Source organism: Neolamprologus multifasciatus, chromosome 8, assembly GCF_963576455.1.
Source record: "Neolamprologus multifasciatus chromosome 8, fNeoMul1.2, whole genome shotgun sequence".
NCBI lineage: Eukaryota > Metazoa > Chordata > Actinopteri > Cichliformes > Cichlidae > Neolamprologus > Neolamprologus multifasciatus.
The window spans coordinates 29912253-29931657 of record NC_140446.1 but is presented as its reverse complement, the minus strand read 5'-3'; the positions used below and the strand labels follow the sequence as shown (position 1 = coordinate 29931657).

The 19405-nt window shown below is 38.9% G+C and overlaps 2 protein-coding genes and 1 pseudogene across 2 annotated transcripts in view; 2 read left to right on the top strand and 1 right to left on the bottom strand.

Annotated features, from left to right (window-relative positions):
• Positions 1-3872: 3872 nt before the first annotated feature.
• On the top strand, positions 3873-8008 carry LOC146513323 (nucleoside diphosphate kinase A2-like). Its single transcript, XM_085171287.1, has 5 exons — positions 3873-3997; positions 5997-6129; positions 7159-7260; positions 7374-7486; positions 7573-8008. The coding sequence occupies exons 2-5, from the start codon at positions 6001-6003 to the stop codon at positions 7685-7687; spliced, it is 459 nt and encodes a 152-aa protein (XP_085027413.1). The 5' UTR covers positions 3873-3997; positions 5997-6000; the 3' UTR covers positions 7688-8008.
• Positions 8009-12793: 4785 nt separating this feature from the next.
• The window catches only part of mbtd1 (mbt domain containing 1), a 33777-nt gene continuing 27165 nt past the window's right edge, over positions 12794-19405 (bottom strand). Inside the window, exons 16-17 of the mRNA XM_085171284.1 lie at positions 15256-15411; positions 12794-14870 (exon numbers count right to left, since the gene is read on the bottom strand). Of these exons, the coding sequence (XP_085027410.1) occupies positions 14752-14870; positions 15256-15411 (275 nt within the window). The 3' untranslated portion in view covers positions 12794-14751. The remainder of the gene's footprint in view (positions 14871-15255; positions 15412-19405) is intronic.
• LOC146513322 (uncharacterized) overlaps positions 18299-19405 on the top strand; it is a 2175-nt pseudogene continuing 1068 nt past the window's right edge.

Below are 19405 nucleotides of genomic sequence, written 5' to 3'. Positions count from 1 at the left end.
CGATGTTATTTCTCTCTCCAACAACGTAGGTTACAATTACATTAGCATGACCAATTATGCAAATTATGTGATGACGTCATTTAGCGACTTCTAGCGACTTTTAGGACAGCCAATAGCGATTTTCCTTACTGAGGAGTTGGCAACACTGGTCCTGGGTGAGAGAGACCTTTTTGTTGTTGTTGTGCTAAGCTAATAGGCAGAATGCTACAGGTATAGCTCTAAGGAATGTAGCATCATAGGCAGTGTAGTCCGTGCTGCAGGGAGAATGGACTGCCATACCCGTTGTGTGTCTGTGAGCGAGGGAGGGAGAAAAAGGAAAAGTACGGGAAAAAAAACGGGAGCTGGAAGCATGTAAATATAATAATAACCACTGCAGCCAACAAGAGTGCCTGACGAGCCCAGTTGTAAGTAAGCTATTAAGACTCGACTGTACAGCGTGTTCGTGTTTTCCTCCAAAAACAATAAGTTCCGTTGGAGCAGCCTTTCAACGCCTCTCTCTGTCTCTCGCAAGCAAAGTCGACCCAGACAACAAAGTAAAGCTAGTTTTCGGCTACGAGCCCGACACAGAACCCACCGTATTAGCCAGAGGTCCTTTACTATGGTTCGGTGCCGCGGACCTTCAGTAACAGTAATAAATCACAGCAATAGTACATTCACGTAGTTGTAAACAGCATGATAATATATTAAGTAATCCAAAGTATTCAGAATACGTTACTGTCATTGAGTAACGTAACGGAATACGTTACAGAATACATTTTGGGGCATGTATTCTGTAATCTGTAATGGAATACATTTTAAAAGTAACCTTCCCAACACTGTCTATCAGTAACATCATAGAAACCGAACAGCTGTATAGAAACTCCGTCATGGTATGCCCGATGGCCAGTCCAGCTATGTTAACCTGCAACCAAATCTGCAGCTCCATACAGCAATGTTACGACTTAGATTATATCTTATAACTCATAACTCTTATGTTAGCTCCCCTCAGTAGCATACTGTTTGAAATATTCCGGCTAGAATAATTCTTTAAGTGTTATTTTTTCCTCGGTATTCTAATTTCACCGAAGTTTACTAAACTCAACAAACTTAATATTACTTACCGGGATATTTATTCTGTCCTAATTTTCTTTCACCGAAAAATTGTTTCCTGCGGTGCCGTCTTTCGTGCTTGGCTCTCCTACCTTTGCTAACGTGATGCACATAGTGTAGAAGCCGATGCTGTATTCACTTACACTCGGATATCTGACCTTCACCGTGAAAACATAATCGTATATTTGATAGAATTTTATTGTTTTACCTTTGGGGTGGCACCTGGGGTGGCCAGTCTGGTTGGGGGGATGGCCTGTGACTCCCCAGGCAACCCCGCTGGACACGCCACTGAGCAGTACAAAGCAACATTTTACGCCAGACATTCTTATGGGCAGAAATCTGTGCCATCAGAAACTGAATTTGAATAAGTTAAATTTGAATTTGAATTGCTCAGATTGAATCTGAATTGTAACTTGAATAAATGCTTTTGAAAACTGAATTTGAATTATTCTAATTTGAAATTGAATTTATGGTTTGAAAATGATCATCACTAAATTGAAATTGAATTTTATATTTTGAAAATGAATTGATTTGCTTTGAAACTGCATTTTATCCTTTAAAAATTCAGCTCTCGAATAATTTCAGTTTCACTTCTCACCATTCAGTTTCAGTTCTACAATTCAATTTCAGTTCCAAAATTCAGTTTTTTGGAACTTACATCCGGTTCCGGTTCAAGCGCAGATTAATAGAACTACGTTTTACTAGCGGACCGAAAGTGTTACTGACAGGAATCTACAGCATCTTGAGCTGAATTAAGACTTCAGAAGTCATTCGTCATGTCGAATGACCAGCGGATAAACTCTCAGGTTGGTAATAAATGTATTACATGTATAAGAACAAGCGTCAGTAACTTTTATGCTTATTGTAGCTGCTAGCTAAAAACGCTAATTTAGCGTAGTTTGCCCTGGATTCAGCTTTGACAAACAAATATGATCGACTGTTTCTAGTAGAATTCCAAAGTTCTCATCTTGTACCCTCTCAGAGTACCCCCTCTGTATGCTTGCAGAGACCCCTACAGTAGGGAAACATGCAAAAACTGTGTCCAAACCTTTGTATTTTAGCTTTATTTATGTCTTACACAGCATCCCAACTCTTTAGCTAACTTAATAACTTTAGCTAAAGTGAATAGTTAGTCTAATTCATTAGTGCAGCATTACTGGATCACCTCTGTTTGAAGTGATATAATGTGATATACAACTATCACTGAAACAGCAAACTTTGTAAATAAGCAAACAACACTTCTCATTCTCTAAACGTTTGGCCACAGCTGTAGATTACACTATCAGTGCTTGTTCACTATACCCACCATGTTAGGGTAGAGGCTTACAAGTAACATTGCATTCACATTTGTCTTTCTTTAAATATAGGAATTAGTTTACAGGACAATAAATAACTGGTTTTTGTTTAGAGTTAATTCACATATCCACATAACACTGTATTCTAAAATAAGTGCGCACATTTTAGTTTACACTGTTATGTATGATTAATCTTTTGTTTTCTGAGTTACCTTAGTTGCAGCTGTTCCAGTCCCTTGATTAAGGAGCCAAGAGGTGGAAAAGGGGCGGAGCGAGTTTTAAAGGAAGTCTACAAATTGGTTCATGCCATAACTCGGGACCATGGGGGGGAATTGGAGTTCATTATGTTAGGTTTTGTGTATTTTACCCCTTCTCCTGTTTTTGTGGGCTGATCAGCCACTATTTAAGTTTCCCCTTTGTCTCTTTTGGCATGATTTAACCAATTATGTTTTTTGGGTTAAATAAAAAAAATCATTTTTTTGGACTTTAACCTGTGCCTAAGTTTCCTTCACTGCTCGGTCCATCACACCTGTCATATTCCATATGACAGGTGTCTCAAACTCCAGTCCTCAAGGGCCAGTGTCATGCAACTTTTCCATGCCCTTGAGGACTGGAGTTTGAGACCACTGCCGTATGGTGTTCATGCTGTTTTCTACACCACAGTTACAGCATGTCTGACTGCCTGTTCAGCATATGCAAAAATATATGATGAGTTTAAGCATGTGATGACCAGTGGCGTGTCTAGAAAATTTTTGTTGGGGGGGGCCAGGTAGGGGCACAGATTTGGAGAAGGGTGGCAGATGTAATTGGCAGATAATGTTTAAAAAAAAAAAAAAAATTCTACCAACCGTTAACCATAATTCAATAAACCTAATAACCGAATGCACTTTTAACTCTTATTAGAATGAGATTTTAACCACTACGGTGCAAAGTTTTTAGATATTGCGTTGATAAAGTACAATCAGTGCTAGAAATGGAGTGTACTGCTGTCAACCATCACTTGTATCCTGAATAAAATAAGTTTATGTTATCCCTTAAACGTATAGGGAGGAATGTATAAAAAATGTAAAACATGAATGTGGGGTGTGGTATGGTTTTACTTTCTTTTATGCTGTTACTATGAATGAAAGGATAATCATGTTGCAGGGTGCGCTGCAAGAGAGGATGAAGAATCTACACAAGTTTGACTGGGGGTCTAGAGAACTTTCTACAGCAAGTTGCATGGAACATAAGTTACGTTGGAATTTGTGTGAGACTTCATGTTATACTTGCACAGCACCTGCTTTAGAAGTTTTGATATAATCACTATGAAGCTTTGAAATATACTAGCAAAAATATATTAGCCAAAAAAACGCGCACGCTTTAGCTCGGATTTTCACCATTTTGTCTTGACTTGTGATATTTTTATTTATATGGGTTTTTGAAGCGGTACTTCTAGCAACCACAAGGGGGGAGTATTGTACATACACTTGACATATTTGTCCTAGTGTCTCGCCGTCGTACGAAGTCTCCGCCTTCGTGGATAAGAATCCGCTGCGCACCCTCTGTAGGTCTTTGCAGACGTCAACCGTGGTAACTGCTGTTTGTCCCCTACCCGGATTCTAAGTGTTAAGGTATTGTTAGCGTATGCATGCACTGGTATGACAAATCAGTGTTAACATCGGTCGGTTGTTGTCTCAATACCGATGGTAAAATGTCTGAAGTGAGCTTTTATTAAAGTGATGTTAAATTGATGGGTTTTTTGTTTTTTAAGCATGTGTGGCGTACGCTCAGTACAGTCAAAGGTCCAGGTGAAATTTGTAAATTGCTATACTTAACAAATTAGTGTAGCACGCAGTTTCGGTACGATCCTGGAACGTAACATGGCTTTTTCAGGCTCACTCAACTGAAATGGTTCGAGTAAATTGATTCATCGTGGTACTGCGAACAAAAGAAACCATGTGTATGTGAAGGCTTGGGCCTACTCGTGAAAAGGTGCGTGGGTTAGGTGTTCAGCTCGCTGTTTTGACATAAACTGGATGCTCAGGCATGAAGGCAACTAGTAGTTAACAGGATGCAGTTCGCTCCTCTTAAACTTGCTTGTGAAACCGCGTCGACATGCCAATAGAGCGCCTTCCGCGTGTCGTTTTACCATTGTCTAAATTATGGCAGACACCTCGATTCGTCAAATAAAGGAGTGAAATAAGTGAAGCTAGAAAATTTATGAAGACATTTTGATTTGTCAGTAGCCTATAGGAGCTAACTGTATTGTGCCAAAAGAGATTTCCGGTATTTGCCGAAAAGTGATTGCGGGAATTTAAGCTGTTAGAAATCTCTTGCTGACCTACAATCTGTCAAAAAGTAGGTTAATCGTATCTCTCACTTGAATGTCACGTAATTTGGAGCCACAAAGAGCCGTCCTATCACAAAGTAGCTGATGCAATGAGCTTTTAGCAAAGTCATTTTTATATATCCGGGTGAAAGGTGTCATTGACATTAAAAATTTGTTTTTCAAGGGATATTTGGTCAAGAGCAGAAATTGTATCATACGTCTTATAAATGTTAAATACATCTTGTCCCTATTCATTTTTACTTAAAGGTTGGAATTTAAAAAAGGTTTTAATAGACTACAAAACAAAATGAGAATATAAATAGATATTAAATTACTGCATCTTGTTTAGGTGTGTTAATGTCAAACCAAAACAAGGTCTTGTCATTTGTGATGTTTGTGGTGGGGGTGGGGGGGTCTTATGTCTAATATTTTTACTTAGATTAGTAAATAGACTGTAGTCAACTTGATATTCTTAAGTATTTAACATTTATAAGATCAAGACATGGCCCAGAGATGGTCTTGAATGGCAAAACACAGAAATGACATTAAAAGTAATTGTATACATTTCAGTATTTAAAAAGTGTGCAGGAACGATGTATGTTTAGTTGTGTGAAACGGACAACCTTAAATATTAAGCTAACATTCAGGGGACATTGTCAGTTTTACCTGCAGAAATAATAATGAGCCTGCTGCAAATAGGCTTGAACTTGACCGTGCATTGTAGAATAAATGAATGGATCTCATAGGGTAATACTGCTCACATGAAGAGGTGGCACTGGGAGACAGAGATTAGCCCTCGATTTAGAGTTGAGGCTTAAAGCTTGAATGTGTGTCTTTGACCTGTCACACATTGTTGTGGCAGTTAACAGTCAAAACTAATATTATCTTAATTTGGTGTTATAGTCCAAATATTTTTTTCCCTGTAATTTATCTCCAATTATATAAAAAATAAATAAATCCCTAAACAGTGAGTCGATGTCACATTTTTATTCTGGCACATTCAGAGTCTTGACAGCATGATGAAGATCAATGTGTTCACTGTGTGGGCGGGGCTGCTAGTTCAAGTTGCTGTCCTCTTTAAATGATCACAGCAGGATGCATACTAAGCCAGGTTGCAAGCTGTACTAGCATTTTCTTTACAATGGGGTCCATGCCATCAACATCTTGCCCTCTCATAGTCAGCCCCGCTGCTGACTGTGTCAAATGCAGTAAAGTGCTGTGAGTGACTTACCAGACATGTTCTTTCTTGCAGCACATAGGCTGCCTGTTTGTCTTCATCATTCTTGTCTATTTTCTTTCAGAGTCATGGCCGAGCTAAAGGAACGCACATTCATTGCCATTAAGCCTGATGGCGTGCAGAGGGGCATCATTGGTGAGGTCATCAAAAGGTTTGAGATTAAGGGCTTCAAGTTGGTGGGCATGAAGATGCTCCATGTAAGTATAGACTGAAAGAATCCAACCCTTACAGGTGAAAATGTATCATAGTGGTCAATATTTTTGCCTTAAAACATTTTAACCATCTGCAACATATGGACAGATATTGTAAGTGTGCCAAGTAATGGGTAAGCCTGATTAGCCTACTCATCTGTTCCTGAGTGAAGCACAGCCAATTAGCTGTTAAGGTCTACTGATCCTGTAACATTTAACCTGATATGGTAAGGTGCTGCTTTATGTGAACATCAAGTTTGCTTAAGTTATAAACCTGCAATATTTAAATATTTCTGTTTAAACATCTGTCCTGTTAGTGTTGGTATGAGAAACATGTTCTGATGATATGGTACTGGCCTAAATTTCCGTGCAATTTCTGAGAAATTGGTGTGATTGTTTCTACACCCAGACTTCGTCTGTTGCTTACAGCTAAAAAGCTGGGGGTAAACATGTTGATAAAGTTGCCAATTATATACAGTAGCGAATGGGTACTAATGCAGTTTCTAGAGCTGCATCAGTACACATATGGTGACAACACAGTTACTGTGATACTACAACAGTGGTCTCGAACTCCAGTCCTCGAGGCTGGTGTCTTGAAACATTTCCATGTGTCCCTGTTGCAACACACCTGAATTAGGTCATTAGCAAGACTCTATAGAACTTGACTACATGCTGAAATGGCAACCCCTAACCCTACTCGAGTAAATTTAAGTAAATGTAAGTGTTTGGAAAAATGTACTTCTAACAGTACTTTGATTGCACCATGTTCATTCACTCATGAGCTGCTGTAACATGAATCAAATGGCTGCATTGTGTGCTACTAATTGTGTGTTGCAGCAGGGACACATGGAAAAGTTTCAGGACACCGGCCCTTGAGGACTGGAGTTCGAGACCCCTACACTACAATTAGAGTGCTTCATCTGAAATTACAAGTATTACAGCAAAGCAGCGAGTGAAATGAAGTGCAAATGATGACTCACAAATTAGGATGTGAAGGTGAATATTTACGAAACTGCCTTGTTTTCTTTGCTGCAGGCCTCTGAGGACCTCCTGATGAAGCATTATATTGACCTAAAGGACAGACCATTCTTTCCTACTCTCATCAACTATATGAGCTCTGGTCCAGTGGTTGCCATGGTAAGATTCTATGTATGCATGCATGCATGCATGTATGCATGTATGTATGCATGCATGCATGCCAACAGTTCAAGGTCAGATCTTAACCTCATTATCTGTCATGGTTGCTTCAGGTGTGGGAAGGCAAGGGTGTGGTGAAGACAGGCAGGGTGATGCTGGGAGAGACTAACCCTGCTGATTCTAAGCCTGGAACCATCAGAGGAGACTTCTGTATTGATGTCAGCAAGTGAGTTATCTTCGCATGATGGCAGATGTGAAACAATAGTGTGTATGAAGTGTATAGTCACTTTCTGACTCTGTCCTCTTCTTAAGGAACATCATCCATGGCAGTGACTCGGTGGAGAGTGCCAACAAGGAAATTTCCTTGTGGTTTAAGGATGATGAGCTTTGCAACTACACTAGTTGTGCCTTCAGCTGGCTCTACTGAGCTGCTCTGGGTCTGGAGCTCCCACCTCACCACTGCTTGGGCACAAAGTGAAACTCTTGCCTCAGATTTCCTGTGGTAAGCTGTAGCCTGGAGGGAGAAGAACTTGTGTAAATCCTTTGTCTTGCACAATTCACCCCTCTTGTCCTTTACATTACCACTGTGCTCTGATTTGGTCTCTGTGGGGCCACATGTAGTCCGAATTCATTCCTGAGCAAAATTCCATCTAGTCCTTGAAAGTACATTGTTTAATGATTCCAAACCTGTCTTTGACCGTCTGTTTTGTTAATTTGCTTTACAATAAAATAGACAGGATGCCAGCTATTTTGTGTCATTGGTACTTATGTTCCTGTGTGTGTGTGTGTGTGTGTGTGTGTGTGTGAGGGGGGGGGGGGTTAAAATGTGGTGACTTTAGGCAGGATTAGTGTTAATTAGCCTGACAGTCTGTATTAGCAACTTCCTAATTGACTAGATTAGGAAACTGCTTTCATACTGTCAATAGTTTAAAGCAACTTTATCATCCTTCTGGACATTGATGACTAATAAGAAAAATCTTTTAAGACTTCCAACTATTAAATGAACCATGTCAGTTTGCTGAGGAAAGGGGATTGGGTTTCTGCAATTGGCAGTGATCATTAAAAAACTTGAATTGGGTTCACCTTTCAGGTCTGAAAGTGAAGCTGATGTTCATCTCCTTATAACCTCTCACCCTAAATGAGTGTTTTATGGCTATTATCATCCCTCCGGGTCGGCCAGCAGCATTGATTCGATGATTCAATTTTCGATTCGATTTTCAAATTGACAGAATCTAGAGGTACAAAGACAGATTTTTAGTAGATAACAGAGTTAACTTTTCTGAAAATCTTGAGAATGAGGATGAGTTCATCATTAGAGATGAACTGCACTGCTGTGGGTGGCTGTAGCTTAGGTGGCAGAGCAGGTCAGCCACTAATCAGAAGGTCGGTGGTTCGATCCCAGGCTGCCTCCTGGCTGCATGCCAAATATCCTTGGGCAAGATACTAACCCCATATTTGCCTACTGGTGGTGGTCAGAGGGCCTGGTGGCGCCAGTGTCCAGCAGCCTCGCCTCTGTCGGTGCACCCCAGGGCAGCTGTGGCTACAATGTAGCTTGCCATCGCCAGTGTGTGAATGACTGAATGTAGTGTAAAGCGCTTTGGGGGTCCTTAAGGACTAGAAAAGCGCTATACAAATGCACACACATTTACTGTGCACTTAGCTGCAGATCAGTGCCAGAACTAGTTTGGGATGGTGCTGGTAAATTGAGTTTCTGGAAAGTGTAGTTCTTCACGGTTAAGTCTGATGCAAAATAGTATGTTTCATTATGAGGTCTATTACCTCATACCATTGGTATGAGGCTATGGTCTGTTTTGATTCTGTCTGTGCATGTTTAAAGATGTATTGTCCAATGGTGAAGCAGAGAGGATTGGCAGAGTTTGAATTATTAAACTTTTATTCAGTGTAAAAGTCATCTTTTTATAAAAGTCACCAGAAACTTTCACAGCCATGCAGAAACAGTTGGCAACGCTTGTAAACAAAGACAACCAAATTGTAATCCAAACTTCTGGCTTTATTTACATGGTCAAAGCTTAGTCACAGCACAAATTAATAATATAAACAGAAACTTGTATACACTATCAAAAAGATGTACAAACTTGAAACTGCAATTTTGAAAATGTACCTCTAGGGTTATTGTTAATATCAATAGATTTATAACTGACAGATACTCTTCCCCCCCCCGCCTCAATTTGTATCGAAAATAAAATTTTCACTATAACTCAATTTACCAGACAATAATAATCCCCCTCTCTCTCTCTCTTTTTTTATATATATATATATATATATATATATATATATATATACACACACACACACACATAGCACCACAATATAATCAGGAGGGGAAGTGATCGCATACAAAAGACCCGTGTTAGAAGCCAGGAAAGAGAATGAAAACAAAACTTCAGCATTTACCTAATTCTTCTCATCTAGAAGAACCAGATCAGCTGCAAGACCTCCATAACCAAAGTGTTATCTATGGAAGGCTATCAGTGCCAGGAAAAGGCAAAAACAAAACTGGATTACACAAATATTCAGCAAACGCAATAAGGCTGCAAGTCTGATTTTATTTTGTTTCAATTTTGGCTTAACACCAAAATTAGGAAAATTCTGACTTGGCATACCCAACTTATTTTACCACAGAAATTTAATTCAAAATGAAATTTATCACGTTTGTCTTACTTGGAAAAAATGTATAGAATGAAATAATATAAATTGTTAAACAGTACATTGGTAACGTTATTCCTGATATGACATATTGTTCTCACTATTACTGTTTTGGTAGAGTAACATTTTTATTATTACTGTTACGTGCCACCAAAATCAAAATCATCAACCTGCTTTCATCTCAAACTACTGAGATCCAAAATCTTTAAGTATATAAGCAACTGTGGATGGAGCATTAGGAAAGAAGGTAAATCATAAAGTACATTTTCTACAAAAAAATATTAGGAACTGGAGATCTGAAATAACATTGATTGAGTATTTGATTACTTGGGGTTTAATCTAAAGGAGGCCAGAAACAGTTAGAGAACAGTCATTTAGTTTTTGTACAAATGCATTTTGCCGATCAGGTATTTTAATGTTTCCTTTTGCCTTCATACATTACAGGAACATGAGCACCTTCTCAAAGGGCTCATGTCAATGAGTCTTGCACTTATTGTAAGACAGTCATTTATTGTTTCACAATCAAAAAGCTTTGCATTTCTTGTACAAGTTTCTCTTAAAAGGAAAACATAATTTTTTCAAATCTCAGGAGATGAACTTAAACATGAATGCAGAATGGTTATTCATCTTGAGTGTTCAGAAGCAAAAGAGCTCTAATTAAGGAATCATAACTTAATTCTTAAATGAATTTTGTTTTTAAACACAGCTTAATACCAAATGTTGATATTTAACTATCCATTTTAAAGGATAGTGATGATGATCTTTTAGCAACAGTTTTCCTCTTTTTTATATATATGTATTTATTGTGTGTATGTTATTTTTATATATGTATATGTAAGTCCGAAAATCTTGACTATTGCTCTCAGAAGACATTCTGTAATTAAGCAATGGGATCTATGACTGACTGGGGGGGGGGGGCATCAAACATAAACACATTTACATACTTTTATGATGCTGGAAATGCAAATTTCTGTTATGTCAATTAACATAAATTTATGCCCCTCCATTTTTTTTGTTTTACATCAATTTTTAATTTCTGGGAAGTAAGTTTTGACAGTTCTGTTTCTTGAAAATTCTGAAATAAATTAAAAAATGAACTAGATATGCCATCACAAATCAGAATCACAATTCTGGGGAGGTTTCAGCGTTCAAATATCACGACCTGCTTCAAAATCTGTCGTTTTAAAACCTTGTTTGCTTCCATACAATAAATCTACAAGATCAAAATGCCTTTGGGGTTTTCAAACTGCTGATTCACACAACCTTTACAAAGGATCAAAACTTCCTGAGAATTGAACCATTCAATTGAATCATTGAATCTGAAACTTGTTAGTTTACCTTTACTGAGAAGTTTACAGATTCTCTGCATTTAAAAGCATCCTTTGGCCATAAAGTGAGCATTATTTTTAAACCCTTTGACCATAAAAGTCACAGTTATACAACACCCTATTGTTAATTTTTCTTACATGCTAATGATAACAGTGTAGTGATCGTGACATTTGCAGGCGCTATAAATTTTTCTTAGTATAGCAAAATAAGATTGGATCTATTGCATTACATTCAAAATAGAAGACTTCCTCATGTGTTGCAATAATATTATTCCACGTTTGAAGTCTAGCCTTCAAGTGGATTATTTTCAGGTTGTTGATTTTTTTCCATTTGCATAAGCCAACACACTGCAATAGTCTATTTCATGCTCTCGCTTTAGCTAAACATAGCTAGCATCAGGAGGTAGTAGATAAACGGTTGCAAAAATCGAGCTCTAAGAATAATCAAAGGTGGTCTGTTGTCTTTTCCATTTTCTGGCTAAAGATGATTTTTTTGTTTGATTCCATCACAGTGGTGGAGTATAAATATATGTATTTACATACAATATATGTTTTTATGCCACTATGCTATGTGAATGCTGCCTTCAGAGACGATAGGAAAAGCAGTGCATTGTTTAATTATCAAGAACAACCTGTCATTCTGTGGCTCAGATGAATCATAAACTAGCTTGCATACATGGCTTTATCACTCGTACGCACACCCACACACAAACCCTACAAACATTTTGCATATTACTTGAAGACCTGTTTGGTTATAAGTTTGCTGTAACCAAGGTAGATTCTCCTACTTTGTCTTAACATGGCAGTCCAGCCACCTATATTGAGCGACAGAAACTAAATGGAGTATGTAGTCTCAAGTATGCCTCATACAGTATTTAATCATATTCCATTAACTAAAGAATAAACCACAACAGCCATGAATTGAATTTACATTTCTGCCATCTACCTCCTTAACTTTTTATCCAGCAGATTAGGGTTGGTGGGGCGTTTAAAATGTAATTTTCTAATAAACCTTTGTATGCATTTAATATTTTTAAGTGATTCATATGTATTTAATACTACTACTACTACTACTACTCAATGAATTCTATAATTCCCATTTCATTATGTCATACGTTACATTACTTCAGAATAAAGAATTTTTTTTTCCTTTCAAGATTTTCTGTATTGCATATTATTTTTTAGAAATTAAATAATAGATTGAATATAATTGTGGCACACTGCAGACGCAGATTTTGGTAAAATTACAACTGAAATTAAAAGAAAAAGAAAAAGGACATGACATGTATATTGATAAACCTTTAACAGAATACCAAGATTATTATGATTATGTCGAGGGACCAAGTGATAAGACAAGTCTCTGATAAGACTGAAGTTCATCTTTTACAGCAGCTACAATCAGAGAGTAAAGCTCAAAGCATATTGTTTGGCCGGGCAGTGGGGACAACTTTCCGACCTGCTGCTTACTTACACTTCCTGTTTCTTCTGAAATATTCTCATAACATCAAAATGTGGAGCTTTTTTTTCTTTTTTAAAACAAACAAACAAACAAACAAAAAAGCCATTTTTCATTTCCACAGCTTCAGTAATCCTTTTTTTATCAGTACAGCACACAGAATCTGAAGCTACCCCAGTGATAACTGCTTCAACAACTGCTCATTCACAGAGGTACTGCAGGACCAAAAACTCAAGCTTAGCTCCAAAAGCAAGTCATAACCCCTACATACAATGTTCAGCTTTACAGCATTAAAAGAAAAATGTGCTTATATCCCAGTATATGGCCAAGTTGTGGTGTGAGACACACTACCACAGGCAGCTGTGGTGTGGCTGGCAACAGACCACACCTCCATTAACTGGCGTCACTGAACTAGACTTCTGGACTATACTTGTGTTGTTGATGCCTTTTGGCATCTAGTTATCTGACAAATTATCAGCCCTGCTGGTGGAAAATAACATTCAAGATGTTTGTGCTTCACCCTTGGTGAGTGAAAACCTGAGTGTTTTATTAGCAGTAATTAGGCGGTATGTGGCTGCTAACCACCTAGCTAGCATTAGCTGGTAACTTAGCCACCTGTTGTTCAATTATGTTCACTTCTGGCTCCAAGAAACGAAACAAAAAGGGTCAAAACTTAAATGTTGACAGTTAAAAATTGAAAACCAATGGTTCGTGGTAGCCATGTCCATATTTTATATATTGTCTATACAAGCTCAGTGGAATGTGAAAAAAGTGTTTTTGTTTGTTAATATAAAAACAGCTGCATAAGATGTGTTTTTGTATAAAGCTGCACCAGAAAGTGGGAAAACCCTGTAAATGTGGATACAAAAAAGAAAATCTACTAACAAAAAATAAGTGATAAGCTACCCTAAAAGGTCAATGAAGAACTTGGCTTCTCAAATGGGCTCAAAAAGACTTCTTAGTTTAAAACATTGCAAAGTTAGTTAAAGGTTAATAATAATAATAATAATAATAATAATAATAATAATGAGATTAGTAGGACATTGACAGAGTCCATTACAAAAGTAGTTTTATAATAGAGTCTTTTTCAAACTCTGAATCTGGAAAAAAAAAAAAAAGAGCAACAGATTTTGGTTCTGTAATAACTAAATGAGGAATAAATGTAGCTGTGGAAATCTTCTGTTCAATACTATAAGGAAAAAGAACAAAAGGAGGGAAAGACCATCATTAATGCTGAGCAGCATGGCAAGAACTCTTTGTGTAGCTCTATTTGAATAGGCCTACACTTACTAGTGAATAGTCACTTTATAAAACGACACGTTACTCAAACAGCCACCAAAACATGAAAAAAGGACATAAGAAAATCAACCTGAAAATCAAAACAAAATGAAATAAGGAAAAATTCAAGTACTATTATTAAAATTAAAGTCCACCTGGCAATACTGCAAAAATATACACAACTCTGCTCATCTTTCTGACAGCCTTACTTTGCTCAAGCAGCTGCTAAACGGCTGACTCTGACATTTTTATACAAAAAAAACAAACAAAAAACACCACCAACAACACCCCCCCCCCTTCCCATACAACAAACGCAAGAAAACCTAAAGACCTGGCTCAATAAATTGTTGTCACAGTTTCTCCAGGTCTCTGTATGTGGCCCACATTATGGCTGAGGCTGGATGGGCTGATAGAGGCTTGCAAGACATAAAATCATCCAAATAGCTCATCTGGTTCAGATAGCCAAAGAAAGGGAGAAAAAGCTGCAGGTCGTAGAAAGAGAATGCCCAAACATCTATGACCCAGGCCTGACTCTGGGTGCTTTCCATGATTAGACAGGACTTTCTGAGTGATTATGTGGACACACCCCTACCAGGTTAGAAAATTGTTTTAAGTGATGTTGAGGAATGGTATTCCTCATGTGCTGACATTACAGGTGGCAAGTATCCTCTCAGGTGAGTTTGACTCTCCCCATTCCTGATTGTTGGTTCGGTGTTTCCAGAGATGTCCTTTTGTGGTTTCCTCCTCCTTGATTTTGTCACATCAGGGTTCCTGTCTAATGTAGTAACTGCCCGAGCCATTGCTCTCTTGGTCTGAGGTGCCCTGCGAGAAGGTGAACTCATCCACTTCAGTGGTCTCCTCTTTCATTCGCATGAGAGACTCTAGAGGCAGGAACAGAATGCAGAAGAGAAGAGTAGCAAAGATGAGCCCCTTGTGTTCATGCCCTTTGAACAAAAATGCAAGAGGAGCCTTTGCTTCGGAAGTTGATTTTAAAACCACCTGACAGGCATCAAAATAAATGACTCAGTCCCTACTGTAAAGCACCACTCTACTCTTTACTGACATGAAATATTCATGTTGATAATGAACAGAGAAAGGTTGATTGAATCAGCAGCTTCCAGCCCCACAGTGTAGCCTGGTGACCAGGACTGTCTTCATAGACAGTCCTTCATACCACACACACACACACACACACACACACGAAAACCAACAACCCAGGATACTTGCAGTGCAGTGCTGGTTTTGTTTTTAAAAGAGTGCCATTACCTGATTTGTGGGTTAGGTGGAAATGGGTGCGGGGCCTGGGCCGAGCTGGCCCCTGGGCAGGGTAAGGGGGTGGACTCTGCTCTTCGTCCCCTGAGAAGCTGCTCCTCCTCCTGCCTGCCTGACTGAAGGGCCGTCGACCAACAGGAATCTTCCTCTCTAAACACCAAGCCAGACGCGGGTAAGCTACCAGGGGCTCATTACAAATATGGGATGACTTTACGTTTAGATGACTTAGCAGAAAGGAATGATCAGACAGCAGGTTTTATTTAACTTCATAGTGCTAACACTGATATGCCCATCTGAATAAGCCCCTGGTAAGCTGTACTCTGAGTGCTAGACACAAGTAAGCAGATGCACAATTAGCATGATATCATATTTATGCCATATGTGGCAAGCCATACAATACATAATCACAAGCAAATGATAGTATTTCATAGTTGCACAACAGAAGTCCTGGTGCACAAATTTAACACTGCATTGAGCTGAAATTAAAGTTTATGAATCAACAATAACTAAGGATGGACCAATCCAACTTTTCCAGTTCTAACACAGTATTTTTGGGAGCAGAATTCAACCTTGCTTGGTGGGTGTAGCAGTGCACCCCGCTGCGCTGTACAAGTTGTACAAGGTGACTCTGCTCTCAGACAAATTTCCCATAGGATAACATCCCTGTGCCCAGACTATGTGGGAGTGAAACAATAATTATAATTTGCTTGTGACTATGATTTATCATGGTTGTGACATATGACATAATTATGAATCCACGGTAAGCTACCAAGATGAATGCTACAGGAACTGTCAGTATTTAAAATAATAACTTTTCCTGTTCCATCTGAGCATCCATGAAGTATGGCAAAGCCATACTTGAAGAGTATCCAGTGCTGATATTGCTGATTTGCTAAAATCTGCAGTTTCTCAAACAACTACTTGAAGCAAACTCCAAAAGGAAGTCAATCCCCATAGACTTCCATAAAAATGTAAAATCTACAGCAGAAATAAACATGTTCACAGCCTTGTATTTAAAAAAAAAAAAAAGCAGGTGTTGCTCTAACTAATTCATGACAATTTTTGGGGTGTGGGAGGGGAGTTAGAGAACTTACCTGGTGAGACTGTATTAAAGCTTAAAGTTATGAACAATATTTTACACAATATCTCAATTCCTTTGGGTCACTTGGTGTTCGCACTTCCTGCAGTAGAGTATCGCTTCCTGGTCCAACACATAGTGGTGTTTTTGTGTAGCGATTTAATTAAAAACTTATAGATAACGTCTTATTTCATAGTGTAATCGTCACATGCTTCATCCGAAGCAAACTCACTGTGTCTTTAGGGATTCCCCAGCTTAGCTCGCAGCCGACTTAACAGCATGGCCTCTTCACCTGTCCCACCTACACTTTCCTGCTCATTGTGTCAGATGTTTAGTTATTCCTTGACCTCCTTTAGTAATAATTATTCTTAAAAATAAATATAGCCTATTTGCCAGACCAGGATCACTGAATTGGAGACCGTTTTGCACCCTTGAAATACTTTTAGCTAGCCCAGCCCCTGTAGCTGGTGCAGCCGAAGGTAGTGTAGTGTAGTTAGCTCTCCCCAAGCAGCTGGGAAAACAGGATGGCTGGGTGACGGTGATGAGTAGGGATGGGTACCGGTATCCGGTGCCATGATGGCACCGGTTCTGACATAAACGGTAGTAACCAGACCGAAAAGCAGCGCACATTTCAGTGCTTTATTTCGGTGCTTTTTTTTCCCTGAGATGTGAGGGGCATAAATAAACTGACAACAAACTCCTGTAAAATACAGTGAAATAATATGTCCACTTGTATTTTCCACCAGTGGCTGCAGATGGTTTTCTTCAACTTTGAATTCTAGCCAATCATTTTACGCTTCCGAGGATAGTAGGCGGGTCCAGGTAAGTACGTTCTTTTAGAGCAGAGCTACAGATTAAAAATGCCCAAGGCGAAGCGGTCAAAAGTCTGGCTGTACTCCACAGCAAAATATGCAAACTCAGCAGCTGCAACAAGTGCTTTAAGGTGATACTGTGCAAAGGAGGTAACACCTCAAATCCGATGAAACACCTGGCGACGCATAGCGTTTTTTTTAAAAGCCGAAAAATGTGCCATATTTGATATCTTGCTGCGAGACCTCACACCGAGCGCAACCACTGCGGGTGTGGTGCCTGTTATCAGACCCAGAGTTAGCAACATCCCCCAAAAACCCGCAGAGTAGAGTCCTGGCCCCTAGCCCTGCCAGTGTAGCAGAAACGATGACGGATGATGATGCAGCAGCAGCCGTTCTTCTCTGCGTGAGTAGCTTAATGTTGTTCGTGTCTAATTTACGTTGAGTAGGCTAACCACGTTATTACATTAATGCATGTAAGGTGAACTAGCAAACATCATCGTAGCTACATGCGGCTGTCTTCTTGTTTGATGGCAGATACTCCCTTCACCCTGGCCAAAAAGGCTAAAATGACCAAAGAAAAAGTGGAAAACAGTTAAACATGAGAGCTTTTTGGACAAAGTTTGTGTTTTTTTCCATTGTTTAAGCACTGCTTCCAGCCAAGAATGATACCATATATGCCCCATAGCTGCAGAAAAGGCTAACATTGTTATCTTTTTACAAAAAAAACCCCCCCAGCTGAACATGAGAGGTTTTTGGACCAATTTTGTGTTCTCCATTCTTTAAGCACCGGTTTGAGCACCGTTTAAGCACCGGCACCGTTTCGGCACCGATATCGGATGAAACCTAAACGATACCCATCCCTAGTGATGAGGAAGCATGGTCTTAAACAGAAGCCCCAGGTACACCACCAACCTGTTCATGTGTCAAACTGCTTTTTCTCCACTCTGCAACACACCCACCAGAGATCAAAATCTTGTAAGTGGCGTTTCTGTTCTTAAACATGTGAAGCTAGAGACATCAGCAACCATAGTAATGATCTTCTAGGGGCCAGAACAGGCGACATTGAGGGAAATTTAAAACTGCTGCCTAAGGGTGAACGTACATTCAGAAAAATTATAATTCACGTCGGCAGTAATGACACCCGGTTATGTCAATCGGAGGTCAGTAAAATTAATATTGAATCGGTGTGTAACTTTGCCAAAATAATGTCCAGTGCTGTCCAAAAAGATATCAAGACATCAAGATTTACAGATAATTGGGAAACTTTCAGGTGAAAACCTGGTGTTGTTAGGAGAGATGGCATCCTCCCTGCCAGATTTGTAGAAATAAGAGCTGTTCCATCCAAATTTATTTAACCCACCAAAACGTGACTATCCGGAGCTGGGACCAGGAAGCAGAGTTACAGTCTTACACACCTCTCTGCAGCTTCTCTCCTCCTGTTATCCCCCCAAAACCCCATCCCCTTAGAGGCTATGTCAGCTCCCAAACAGGCAAAAAACAAAAAACCAAACAACAAATCAGCCAAAACAACATTTAAAGATAACAACATTTAAACAACATTTTTTAAACATAAAAAACAAAGAAAGAACAATACACTATTCTAAACAGCACTGGAGAGTAAAACAGTGAAATGTGGATTATTAAATATTAGGTCTCTCTCTTGTAAGTCTCTGTTAGTACATGAGTTAGTAATTTGTTAATAAATCAATTTACTTTGACTTACAGAAACCTGGTTACAGCAGGATGATTATGTTAGTTTGAATGAATCAACACCCCCCGAGTCATAGTAACTATCAGAAACCTCGCAGCACAGGGCGAGGGGGCGGTGTGGCAGCAATCTTCAAGACAGAGTTTTAACTCATTTGAAAGACTGATGCTCAGCCTTGTCCACCCCAACTGTAAAACTCAAAAACCAGTCTTATTTGTTATCATCTATCGTCCACCTGGGCCTTACACTGAGTTTCTGTCTGATTTCTCAGACTTTTTATCTAATTTAGTTCTGAGCTCAGATAAAATAATTATTGTGGGTGATTTTAACATCCATGTAGATGCTAAAAATGACAGCCTCAACATGGCATTTAATCTGTTATTAGACTCAATTGGCTTCTCTCAAAATGTAAAAGAACCCACCCACCACTTTAATCACACTCTAGATCTTGTTTTAACATATGGCATAGAAACTGAACATTTAACAGTGTTTCCTGAAATCCCTCTCTTGTTTGATCATTTCCTGATAACATTTAAACTTACAAGA